General features: G+C 39.5%; 1 protein-coding gene across 1 annotated transcript in view; it reads right to left on the bottom strand.

Annotated features, from left to right (window-relative positions):
- The window catches only part of DGKI (diacylglycerol kinase iota), a 220,799-nt gene that overhangs the window by 160,024 nt on the left and 46,611 nt on the right, over nucleotides 1-14,164 (bottom strand). Inside the window, exon 2 of the mRNA XM_063308888.1 lies at nucleotides 2,875-2,983. Coding sequence (XP_063164958.1) covers nucleotides 2,875-2,983 — 109 coding nt within the window. The remainder of the gene's footprint in view (nucleotides 1-2,874; nucleotides 2,984-14,164) is intronic.

The raw sequence follows: 14,164 nt of genomic DNA on the forward strand, positions 1-14,164 counted from the left end.
TTAAAAGAGTTGATCTGTTTTCATATTCTGCCATCCCCTTTCTTAATTACTGTTCCCAGTCTAGATCCCTAAAGATAAAGGTGGACTATTGTGGGAAGTCATTTCATTTTTTCTTCTTGTATAAGTCCTTCAATAAGCAATAGAGCTGAATTCTCATTGCCCTTATAAATTATATCATTATTCCCAGAAGGACAAACTAAAATAAGTGTTTCAAAAACACATTATACTCCTCCTCCAGAATCCAGTAGAGTTTTCAAGGCCACTGTAGGCACAATACAAGGTGCTCAGAGACTGCCTTGCCCAAGTTAGTGCTCCTCAAATATGACTTCTGGGCATTATGGGAATTATGTCCAACCCATCTAGAAGACATGCAGTTGGAGAAGGCAGCCCTAGATTGTGTACGTCAATACACATTGCTTCCCGATGTCCTGTCATCATGAAACTATGAATGGCCAAGAGTAATCTTCCTATATAAATCAATGTACCAAGTTGGATGGAAACATTAAAAAAAGCATTTTTGCTAGATGTTTCTTAATTACAGGACTATATTGGAGGCATCACCAATTCTACAAATGTATTCCCTACCACCTTTGGGAGAACTTAGATCTTGGAACAGAGAAAATATTAGAGATTGACTTTTTTGAAAGGGATGCTAATAAAGATGCAACTGTTGTACAATCATCCAGATTCTCATCTTGGTACCATCATTATAAAAAACACAGAAGCCTCTCCCAGTACCTGGTTAACATAACCAGTCCTTCACTGAGAAGGGCTTTAACATCCTTTTGCCCACAGGCCATGCCTTCCATATATTTCGGAGGGAGATTTTGTAAGCTCCCTGTTGAACAACACCTCAGTCCTTGTGGTGTTGGTCAAATGGAGGATGTTATCCATTATGTCCTCCACTGCCCAATATACAATGAGATCAGGGCCAGATTATTAATGGCAGATGAACTCAAGGGCTCTGACCGTGAAAAACTAATTTATCTTCTTGCAGATGTGTTTCCAACTGTTAGCAACCAAGTTGCTACTTTTGGAGGCATATATTGCAAGAAACCATGCAATTTATACTGATGTATCATCCTAAGAGTCCAGATCTACCCAAAATAGGTTAGCGTTCCCCACCCTGGTGTCCTCAGGGCCGCAACTGGGGGGCAAGCGGGACATGTGCCCAGGGTGCCATGCTGGGGGGGCACCAAAATGAATGCTGGGGGGGTGCCAAAATGGGCGTGGAATCCATGTTTGCCCCAGGTGACACAGACCCTACTTGAGGGCCTGGGTGTCCTCCAGATGTTTTGTGACTGTAGTTCCCAAAATTTTGGGGTAGCGCTGGTCATGTTGAGTAGAAAGTCTGGAAACTGTAGTCCCAAAATATATGAAGGGCACCAGACTGAGGAAGGTTGAACTAATCCAATATTCAGCATTCTAGAAGATGGACAATCAAATGCTTCTGGAAGACCCAACCAGGGCATAACTGAAACCATCACTCCCCAACAACTGGTATACAAATGGCATCTTAATTCTCAACCTTATACCAGCCCCTCCAAATGGTGCTTTCCAATTATGTTAAGAAAACAACATCCATAATCCCTTTTGCTGTGTTGGACTGGTGATGATAGCAATTGAAGCCCAAAACACTTAGTGATGGCCAGCGCAGGCAAAATGGGCAGTGTCATAATGTATTTAAACATTTAAATTCCAAATCTTTCAGTACGAGCAGCACTTTATTTCAGGAACATAAAGGCTGCTTCCTACACAAATAAAAATATCTGGAAACAAGAGAAATGATACTTAGGTTTGACCTACAGAAATTAGAATCTTTCCAGTGAGTTCCTATTATCCCTTCTAAGGACGCTGTCCCTGCCTAAAGTGATCCTTGACCCCAGACGGTTTGCAAAATGAGAAACCGTGGGTCTACCAGCATTTTAAAATATTAAATACCTATGCGTTTTTGCCTGTGGCTCTTCAGATTTTGCAGAATTATAACTCCCATCTTCCCTCACCATTTCCCAGGTTGGCCAGGGACTGCTAGGAGTTAGATCATCAGCTGAAGTGCCATAGGTTCTCCATCCCAATCAAGACAAGCCAGTGACCATAAACTCAAGGGAATGTAAGGTTTCTATGGTAAAAGGTGAAAGGTCCCCTGTGCAAGCACCAAGTCATGTCTGACCCTTTGGGGGGATGCCGATTTTGCAACGTTTTCTTGGCAGACTATATTGGGGTGGTTTGCCATTGCCTTCCCCAGTCGTCACCTTCCCCAGCAAGCTGGGTACCCATTTCACCGACCATGGAAGGATGGAAGGCTGAGTCGACCTGAGCCGGCTACCCGAGAATCCAGCTTCCACTGGGATCAAACTCGGGTCGTGGGGAAAGTTTTGGTTGCAATACTGCCACCTACCACTCTGTGCCACATGAGGCTCTACCTCTATAGTCTCTATAGGTAAAGGTAAAGGTTTCCCTTGACGTAAAGTCCAGTCGAGTCCGACTCTAGGGGGCGGTGCTCATCTCCGTTTCAAAGCCTTGGAGCCGGCGTTGTCATAGACACTTCCGGGTCATGTGGCCAGCATGACTCACGGAACGCCGTTACCTTCCCGCCGAAGCGGTACCAATTAATCTACTCACATTTGCATGTTTTCGAACTGCTTGGTGTGCAGGAGCTGGGACGAGCAACGGGAGCTCACCCCGCCGCGCGGTTTCGAACCGCCGACCTTCCGATCGACAGCTCAGCGGTTTAACCCGCAGCGCCACCGCGTCCCTTGCACTATAGTCTCTATAGTACACAATAAACATCAAAACATGTTCATAATAGTTGCCCTGCTATTTACATCAGTGATATAGCATTATATCCAGGGTTTTATAAAAGGAACACCTTACACTCCATTCTAGTGCCATCCTTGGCTCCTTCACGGGTCCATTACTGATGGCCATGTTGAGGTTTTGAACGGGAGCCAAATGTTGAAGGCCAGACCTGGAGATTGCTTTCCTGTAAGAGATGGATAAAAAAATAGAAATCTAAAATGATTGGATTTGCCATCCTATTTCATTTTCCTCTCTTAACCTGCATTTAAAAAAACATATTTAAAAAGGAACTGTTCAGTCATGTATCATTTCATAAGCAACAGGGACTGAGCCCCTTTCATGAAATTACTTGGATGTGCAATGGTCTTAATTAAAGTTGCTATCTATACAGGTTCATTTGGAAGAAACATCCACTGGGCTGACCAGAAATTTGTTCAAAGTCAGTAGGCACAATGACATAAGATTATCCTCTAGCCAGAAATTGAGGGTGGTTGGAGATAGAACAAAACATTAGTTTCATTTCAGTTTCAATATAATTCAGCTAAATTCAGTAGATTTCATTAGGGGTTTTTTTTTTAGATCTTTCTGTGATACCTGTATAAGTCTCAACTGGTTTTCACCATTGTTTTGGCTAATTGTTCAGTGTTGCTGTTTAGATTTGATTTATGAGGATTTCCTATTTTATTTGTGTTTTTACTGAACTTTATCTGAGCAGTATTAGTTGTAGGGCACCTGCTAAATCTTAGAAGGAAAAAAAAATAACAAGGGATCTCAGCATCTATAGCAATCTAAAATTCTCACAGAAACAATATCATTTTGCACACTCTGTAGGTGTCCAGTATAACCCGTAATGTCATCATATACATCACATATGTCATCATGACATCATTGCACAAATGATATGAATGATGTAATTTGTGTTGGTCAAATCCCTATATATTACAACACCATAGCAATAAGTACATTCCTGCAGCAATAAAACTGTATAAAGCAAAAATCCTCGGCCTGTTGTTATATGGTGCACAGTTCTGTGTTTGTAAGAATGCCCCTGCTTTAGAAGCTATTCAGTCTAAGTTTCCAAAAGCCATGCTCCGTGTCCCTCACTCAACTTCAAATGTCCTTGTTCAGCTTGATCCTGGCCGCATTTCTTTTGGGGCCTACCTGAGAACTTGCCATCTCAGGTTTTGGCTGAAACAAATCCTTTGGGGCGAGCCTCTGATTCACCTCACCCTACTGCATAGGTTCTCCTCATATCTGAGGAGGCAAATTGATTCTGATCTAGAGTATTGTGGCATCTCACTCCAGGCAATATTGTCTCTTGGCCCAGACAAAGCCTTAATCAAACAGAGGATTTGTAATTTAGATTTATAAAATGACAGGGCCAAAAATCATCCATTCCTATTATGGTGCAATTGCAGGTTCTCCCTGGACAATTCCTAGCTATTTCTGTAATACCTGAATATTTTATATAGGAAGCTTCTTACCTTGGTTCAGATTGGTGCATTATGGAGACTATGAATAAGTATACTAGTCTCCCACACACAACGATCGTGTGTGTTTCTGCTCAGATACAGAGCTAGAGGCAGGAATCCATGTACTACTCCACTGCCCATTTTACCACTGATGGCATCTGGCCATAAACCCGATTATCAGAATGTTTAGTTGTCTTTCTGAACAAGCAACTACAATCTTCCTTTCACAAGACCTAACTTGGACAACCCCAACAAAGGTTGCCAAATTTCTTGCAATAGCTCTGGCTTTCAGCAGCTGGGTGATATCCTCTTCTCATGATTGTTTCATTGTTGTTGTCCTATATTTTAAATTTTACATATTTTTGTTTTATTGGTGTTTCTGTATTTAAAATTCTGTATTTGTATTTTATTGATCTGGGACCATAAATAAAATAAATACATAAATAAATATACATCTCAATCATATCTATTTCTACATACATATATCCTTCTTATCTTTGGCTAGTTGCCCTTCTAGGTCATCTTGAATATACCTAAGCTTTCAAGAGACATCAGTTTTGTGATTCAAGGGAGATAAATGTACTTTCTTACCAATGCCACACACGTTATTGGGGAAAGCTTCATGTAAAGCCCCTTCCAACGTAGCTAGAATGGACTGTCAAATAATCCCTTGGGCAGTTATTTTGGTCTCTCTCTCTAATCCCCTTTGTGGAAACTCCACATTTGCTTTTTATAGTGCCAAGACTGTACCTATTCCTGTACTCTTCCTGTTCTATTTATATATGGCATGGATGTACAGATCTTCCATCTCTTTCTTCTCTTTTCTCTAGATCTGCCAGTTTATGTAGTTATGAGACTTGTAATCAGCTTCCCCAGCTTAATTATCAAGCACTAAAAAACATGACATAAACACCCATTATTGAAATAAGTCAAACTCTGCTTGGCAGATACTCTGCTACATAAGAGCAACGTGCTTTTCTTGCTGTAACATGTTGTTGAGAAATCATTTGGAGTGAACACCACTAAAAAGTAGTTTAAAATAATCTATTTTAAAAAGCCTCTGTGGTTGCGTTCAGGCCAATTTGTGGCTGTCATCACAAGAGGGTCTACAGAGAGAAAGAGCAAAAGTGTTCCTGGAGCTCATGTGCCCTCTGCATGTAGCAATATTTGCAAGGCAGCAAACATGAACAGGCATTCCTCCATTTGAACTGATTCATAGTCTGTTCATATGACAAGGCTAACAGCTTACAAGTTCTCCCTTGATGCGGACCAAAAATAATGTGCCACAAGAAGTGCAGGCCAAGGAGTGCTCCAACCCAACCTGCTTCAAGGGGCCATGCGGCACTATTTATATCCAATCCCTGCTTTCATGGGATTCAGCTGTCCTCAGCATGGCATCCTCTAGCTCTGTGGCTATGTTGTTTGGAATTATATTCAACTGGAGGACAGCAATTTGGGGAAAGCTGATATGACTTACATCTCAGTAAGTGGCAGTCTGGGATACCTTGTCTAGGCTCCAAAACAAAACATGGTCAGATCTTGGTTCATTATTGGATGAGAGACCATGGCTATAGGTTAGCTTGGGAAGTTGAAACAACATCCTGGAGGAAAGTAGTGGTGAACTACTTCTGTACTGTTGCCCAGAAAATAACATGGAAGTGTCCACAAAGCCACCAGGAGTCAAGCTTGACTTTAAAGAAGCTGCTTTTTCCATCATACAGCAGCTGAAAGATATTGTCTGGATTTACACACTGCACTAAACCATAATGCGTTTTATTTGGGTCTGGCTTAGTGTGTTGTATGAATCCAGCCAGCATGATTTGCAAGCATAAATTATGGCTTTGTTTCATATATGAATATGAGCCTAGTTTTTTGTAGCTTATTGATTTGTTTAATCAACAAATCTTGATTAAAACAAATATTTCTAGTGCGCTATGTGAAGTCAGCCAGAAATGTTTCTAAAGATAAATGAATTAATTTCTGTCTTCTTGATGCCATCATTTTCCCTTCCTCATTTTTTTTTTAAACCCATGTAATCAACCCTTATGGGTTCATATGACTGCTTCTGGCTGATAATTTTTTTTCCAATCTGATAAACTCCAAATGTGTTGGATGCCAACTGCTATCATTCCCCACCAGCCAAAGGCTATATCGGCTGCAAATTACTGGAGCTAAAATTTAACATCAGGTATGAAGAAGTTGGTTTACAGGATCCAGTACCTCCCAAGGTGATATTTTTGTTACTTTAACAGAATTCAACACAAAGAGAGTCAATAGCAAGAACTCTGTTGCAACCCTCAAGTGCAATATCTAAATAATCCAACAGTGTCTCAAAATATGGAACAGGAAATTTCAGTGTATTTTTTTCATAACAATGTTCTTGTATACAACACCTATTTACAAATCACATAAACACCTAAAGGTCAGCAGATCCAAAGAAAAGAGTAATACTTTAACCCATAAGCATAACCAATAAGGATGTGCAATGCTTCAGATTCAGATCCAACAAGGTGTTCTGGAATGAGGGGGGAGGGAGGTATCCACGTGATCTCAGAAAAAGATGCAGCTATGGCGCTGCGGGTTAAACCGCTGAGCTGCTGCGCTTGCCGATCGGAAGGTCGGCGGTTCGAATCCGCGTGACGGGGTGAGCTCCCGTTGCTAGTCCCAGCTCCTGCCAACCTAGCAGTTTGAAAACATGCAAATGTGAGTAGATTAATAGGTACCGCTTTGGTGGGCAGGTAACGGCGTTCCGTGTAGCCATGCCGGCCACATGACCACGGAAGTGTCTACGGACAAACGCCGGCTCTTCAGCTTTGAAATGGAGATGAGCACCGCCCCCTAGAGTCGGACACAAGTTAATGTCAAGGGAAACCTTTACCTTTACTATGGCTGTTTTCATATGCTCCTTTTCCAAATTATTTCCATAGATTTTGAGATATATTTCTGACCCACATTATTATCAGCTAGCTGGCTCCCTACCAATATTTTGCTAATAGTCACATTAATAACATTTCAGCTACAGTATGTTGACTGAATTCAGAGACAACAATAAGCTACAAATGTGATCTGACATCACTTGAGAAGTGGGATCGAAATTTGGGGTAATATTTTTAAATTCTCTCAGGATTAAAATGGTTCTTTCAATAGGCTTTAAAGTTAAAGTTCTTTTAATAGGCATTTTAAAGTTCAAACTTTTAGTTAACCTTGACAGGTCCACTCAATTTTATTGGAAAGAGCTTCAGTATTTCTTAGGAATGTGTGAATCAGCCCAAACGTTAATCAATTTAAAGATTTGCCAGGTAGGACGATTAGATTTGATCTGAGATTCAACAACAACATTCAATTAGATCAGATCTGATTCAGTAAAAAGTTCAACCATAGGCTACAATGGGGGAGTTTCTGAATACTTTTAACTCTTTAATTTGTTGGGTTAGTGTGGATGGAGCCCTTGCAGGATGTGTTTGCATATGTTTTGCATATGTTTTTTCAGTGTTGCGCGACCAGATTCCCTGTCTTGTTCATTTGCTTTTTATTGTATTTTTAACTTTGTGGGTTGCCCAGAGTTGGTCTGGAGTAAGGCAGAACTGAAATCAAATAAATAAGAATTGCTATGAACACCGCATGGATGGTAGAGCCTTTAGAGAACATGAACTCTGCCAAATTAGAGCTTGGTATCTTCAAAGGTTTCACTACAGTACATGTTTCAGATATTTACCTTGCACTGCTTTTAAGATAGAGGGAAGCAGGGGTGAACAAAGGGCCACAAAGCAATGTCCAAATTGTTCAGCAAAACCCCCACAAGTTAGCCACTGCTTGTGCAACCATTTTTTAAAACTAAAAAAATGAGACATGTGAGCTCTTTTACTATTGTACATACAATGCTATTCTGATATAAAGAAACAGTCTGCAATGGAGCTTAACAGCAAGCACATTATCTCCAACCCACTCAGGCAGTGAAGAAGACTCAGAATTAATTTTTCAAAACTGGAGAGAGAGATGGGGTGAGGTGGGGAGGAAAGGGTTGAAGAATTGCAGACTGGACACAGATTAATAGGCCACAGGCTGAACAAATAAATTGAGAGTTGCAGATAAGGATGAAAAGGTATGGATTTGGAGAAACATGGATGATCAAATACAACAAACAGTAAGCCAGATCTAAAAGAGCAGCAGAAAAAAAAATCTGTCTTTCATTCACCCCAAGCAAACTTGCCTCAACAAATTCTATGCAAAGCATGAGACAGAAATAACGCAACAGCAACTGATATATCCCCCTGTCCCTTCCCCAATCATGGGCAAGTGCTCTGATAGACAGGGTTTACAAAGCTGACAAAACATGTTGGCTGGCTACAGGGAGTATGCCAGGCAATGCTTTGGATTATTTTTAGAAGTAATGACATTCATTCATAATTACAAAAGCTGGGATTCTAGCAGTAGTCATCAGGGCCTAAATAATAGGAGGAAAACAATGAATCATTAATACCTACAAACATGATAAACTTTGTAGCCAGTTTCACATACAGATTTATTACATCACTGCATCATTTGCCATTAGTTTAAACAAAATCAAATTCTGAAATGGATCTAATTGACATTAAGCTGCCCTGCTAGCCTTGGACAATAATCAATGAACCGTATCAGTTCATAAAGTAAATAACACACACAATGAATGGCAACAGATGGTGCAAAGACATATCCCAGATATAGTTTCAGGTCAGAATTAGAAGGGGGTAAATTACTTGTAACAAAACCTCACATTTGACTCAAGCTTCCTGAAAGGTGATCTAACAATGGTGATCTTTCCAGGAGGTTATTTTGGCTACCATTTTCCAACAACAACTTCCTAGATCTGCCAAGCAAGGATTTATGATCTTGAATCAGGAAGTAAACAGTGATAATCTCCTATGAGATTTTATAACACATCAGTTTGAACGTTAAGGTCTCTGGCTAAGACAGGGGCTTCAAGTCAGTTGCAAGTCAGTAGATCATAGGAACAAAAGATGTGTCCCAAAGACATTTACATCTAATGCATCAAAGTCAGCAAATCCTCAGAATACTTAGATTTGAAGGCAATTTAAAAAGCATGCCGACAAAGCCCACACTAATGAAACAGAGTTAGTTTCCCTAGTAGCAGTTCCCACATTAAAATCCTAGCCCGACTGAAATGCAGCAACATCTATACATATGGGTATCTGTCTGAGAAAAGCATGGTGGTTGTCCTGTCTCCATAGGCAGAGTCCTCATCCTTCTGTCCTGGAATCTTTCAGGCAGTGGCTGACTTAACTGAGAACATCCTCCTCTAACATAAGTCACATTGCAGAGCATCTCTCCATAGAATTGGAAGGCAGCTTCCTAGCCACAGGAGTGCAAATATCCAAGGCCTAAAAATCTAATGCTAGACTGAGAAACTGTCCATCTTCTGTCTAAACACTTGGCTGTAAGCTTTTACTCACAGGAAGGGATTCTTTCTAAATGGCTGGCAAAGGTGGTGTCACTGCAGTTTCAGAAGCTCTCAGTTTCTTACAGACTGGTTTGAAACAACCTTACCTTTTTATTGGTCTGTTCTGAAGTTCCTGCAGCAGAAACAACAGCTACTTAGTTGTGTCTTAATCTAGTTTAAGGGCTAGGAAATGAGTATCTAGTGCTCTGCAAACTTGATATTTCTGAAGTAGAAAATGGCAAAGTAACATGCTGAACAGGCTTTTCCTCTGAAATCTGGAACTCATCTGTGGAGTTCTGGATTTGGATTATTCGATCTTTGTCCTATGCCCACAGTGAAAGTCCTTCATCAAAACAGGGAAAGCTGTGGTAGTCTTCACCAGTTTATACAATTCTGTAGAATTTTACTGAGTGGGCTTGAGGCCTTTATCACAGAGTTAAAATCTCACAAAAGGAGTGGCAAGCAAAATATTTTAATTAATAGGGCTCCTCAAATTTCTCCTATTTACAAGTGGTGTCACCAAGAAAGGATGTCACCCTCATATAGTGAATGCTGCAGTGATACCCCCCAATACTGAGAGTAGATTTTACAGTTAAGACCATTACTAGACCACTAGAATTATTTTTAATTAAGGACAGCCAGAATCTCATAAATCTTGACATATCTCTCTGTGTCTATGATACGTTGCAAAATAGCATAGTGGTGCCCACCACCTTAAAATTATCTGAGCCTTGTCTTGTGCAACTCTTTACAAGACGAATCTTGTTAGTGACTGTTTCTCAAATGACTGATTTCAAAGTCACTATCCCAATCTAGAATTGCTGGCTCTACAATCTCCCTAACCCCCTCACTTTCTGAAAGTTTTCAACTCGCCCCCATTACCAAAGCAGCTCAGGAAAGTAAACTGAGTCAGCCAGGAAATGAAATCATAGTAGGGTCAGCATTTTTTAAGTCCAGAAGCATTTTTTAAGTCCAGAACTACGAGGTAACATTCAGAAGCAGCTCAGGCAGACACCTCCCTAATTCACTGAACTATAAGAAGGAAGAGAAGGTATAGTACAATCAGACTTGCAAGATTCTGTTGTCATAGCCAATCTCAATAAAACTAGCTTTAGCCTTCCCATGGAGTTGATTTCCTGGTCTTGTCTATCTAGTGCAGCCTTTTCTCAACCTTTTGACCCTGGAGGAACCCTTGAAATATTTTTCAGGCCTTGGGGAATCCCTGCACATTCAGGCTCAAATATAGGCCAGAAGTCACAAAATTATATTCATTTCATGTGTAGGCCTGTGTATATGCATTAACAGTGTTCTTAAACTAAAAAAAATGGAACTTCTTTAATGTGAAGTTGCCCAAATTTGAAATAATTTTTTAAATAAATTGTGATCTCCCAGGGAACCCCTAGCGACCTCTCGCGGAACCCTGATGTAATGGGATTTGCACAAGGTGTCCTTACTAGAGAAACATAAAAGGCAATGGTAGACCATGAAAAGTCATTTACAAATTTGCATCTGAGCAGCCTAAAACTATGTAAGTGTCTTGGCACATAAAAGGGAGAGGGGAATGACTTCCAGTGGATACATGGTGGATTGAACAGCTGTGCCCATGGGCTCAGTGGACAGAACTGACAACACGGCAGTTTTTTCAGGTTCAGGCAGGTTTTTCTTGAAGCTGAGGAGTGTTTTTCTGGGAAAGGAAAACACTTGGAATCACCCCATCTGTCCTCCAGACGGCTGCTTTCCCACCCATTTCCAAGCCATGCTGTAGCCTTAAAGGGACACGAAGACTGGCCACCCCATTTCTAAATCACCCAATTTATATTTCTTTTAAGTACGCGTACCCTAAGAGAGGCTTTCTACAGCAAGGAGAAGCAGGTTCTCTTGGTGCTTATTGTTATTTTGGGGATCAATTTTTAAAAAAAATTCTTTTTAAGTTTTGAACTTTATTTTCCCTCCAAATATTAAGGATTGAGAGCAAACAATTGTCTCCCTGTTACTATTTTTGTATGAAATTTGAAGATATTAGTATTTTCCTACATGTTGAATCAGCTGTTTTGAACTTTCAATTTTCTACTTCTACTTTCCCTGGGGAACTGTCTGCATATCTCACTTTTGCTTATGTAAACACATTCCAGAATTCTTTCATATCTTTGACTTTCACTGGTTAAGCTCCTAGGGGGCACCATAATCTACTGCATGAGACATGGAGGATTTTAAACAGACTTTCTCTGACTTCCACCAAGATTTTAAACAGATTCTTTCTGACTCCTACCAAGTTTTTATGCAAGGCATTCAGGACATTGTGGAAAATATGAGATCTAAAATGTGTCATCTGGTTGGGGATGTCGTGGATGAAACTGAGGAATTTAACAGCGACAGAAATGTCTCTTCTAAGAGTGAGATCGGGACTTCTGTTGAAATTCTGGATGAAGATTGGATAGTCAAATTGGAGAAATTTATCGAGTTGCAAGCCATAAATGAAATTGATCTTCTGATGGAACGCCATGGAAAATAAGGGCTTATTATGTATGGGAGGTCTCCTAAAGAGAAGTTGGAGTTTTTGGCAGTTGGGCTGTTCAGTTTTTTAAAGAAAAAAGCTCTGTGTGCATTGTGGGGATATGTAAATGCTCTGGTTTATTTTGAAATGGGGTAAGGGCTTAAGAATATTTATCTGGATTGTTTTTAGGGTTTGGCTGATTTCATTTATCTTTAACAATTTGGATTAAGATTATTAAGGTATAATAAAAATAATAATAAATGTCTATCTGGATAGTTTGGGGTTTAATATGATTAATATGATTAAAATTGTTGTATTATCCAGTACAATGGCAGACAATTTACGTTTTTTTAGTTTGATCTTTATTATAGTAGACAGGAATATATAGAATAGTAGTAGGAAGGAAATAATTAAATAAATGTTATCTTTGGTGGGGGGAAGTTGATTAGGAGGTTTATATAATTTTTTTTCTTTTAATATAAGGGGAGGGAGTAACTGTATTTAGTGATTTTTATAATGTGCCAATGGAATGATTTATAGAAATAATGTGATTTTGGTTTAATATAGAGTAAAGGACTGATAATGGAAAATGTTTGTATATCCTTGCTGTTAAAAGTTGGAAGTCACTTCTTTTTGTAATTTTGAAATTTTTTTCTGCTGTGTTTCCATGCTTTTTTAGTTTTTTCTCTTTTTTCTTTGTAGTTTTTTGTTCTTCTATAACTTTTATGTTTGCTTGAAACTTAATAAAATTCTTGTTTAAAAAAAAAGGTAGAGGGGAATAAGCAAGCAAAGGATATTTCTGTTATCTTATATTTCTGTTATCAAAAATATCCTTATAAGGCCAGTATAGTAAGCACTGTATACAGGAGCTGGGAATCTGACATTACCACTAAGATCAATACAACTGAGCAAAAAGTAAAATAAAAGCAACTAGCCAACTGGTCTTCCACATTAAGCAATCAGGGCACACCTTTAGCCTGTTTCACCTCTTTCCTTCATTTCCTTCATATTGTGCAAGACACTTGTCACTGCATCAAAGAACATATGATTGAGAAGAGGAAAGTATCTTAAACCTTGTTCTGTCAATCTTCTCCTTAGCCTCTGGCCAATAGAAAGACTAAGGAACTTTTCTGAGTATGCAGCTGCATCTATAGCTCCAAGAGACACAAGGAAGCTATTGATCAACAGCATTAAAATACCACCTGGAGAATTGATATTATCTGAATAAACCAAAAATGCCTATTGTCTAAATCTTGCACATGTTCAGTGATTTAGAGCCCCTTTTGCTCATAATTTCTAATTCAGTGGATTATTTGAACAAGGTAAATTTCTCTCATTTCCCTAACTATACTCTTTTTAAGCACTAGGAAGAATGAAAGAAAAAAACAAACAGCTGTTCATTCCAGAACCTTCAAACCCTACAGTAAATAAATCTATCCGAGTGTGGCATTAACATTTATGGTGGAATTATGTTTAAAGTTCATAACCAGTTCAACTGAGCAACCAACGTAAGACTGAGATAAAATGCATACTAATTTTATAGCAAATCAAAAGGAAATCTGGGAGGGGAATGTTTTGTTTTTAAAAAGCTTCAGGACAATTACTACTGATTTATTTTTATTTATTTCTCCATTTTATTTATATCCCTTCTTTCCTTTGGTTGTTCAAAGCATGTGGCATGGGAGTCTCTCCTAATCATATCTCTGCAGCAACCCTGGTGCAAAGTCACCCATTGAACTCCAAAGTCAAGTGAGGACTTGAATATGGATCTCTCCAGTCCAAATTCAGCACCCCTTCATCTCTACATTACCGTAATGCTGGAGCAGGTGGGAAGCAGATTAATTGCCACAAGAGCAAGCCAACCTGCATTCTGCACAGTTGACTTCTGTTTGACATAGGAAGAATGGGTTGCTCCTGAGCAAAATTATCTTAGGAATGTTGAATACTTAGCCAAAACAGTGC

The sequence above is a fragment of the Candoia aspera genome, chromosome 7 (assembly GCF_035149785.1).
Source record: "Candoia aspera isolate rCanAsp1 chromosome 7, rCanAsp1.hap2, whole genome shotgun sequence".
NCBI classification, from domain to species: Eukaryota; Metazoa; Chordata; class Lepidosauria; order Squamata; family Boidae; genus Candoia; species Candoia aspera.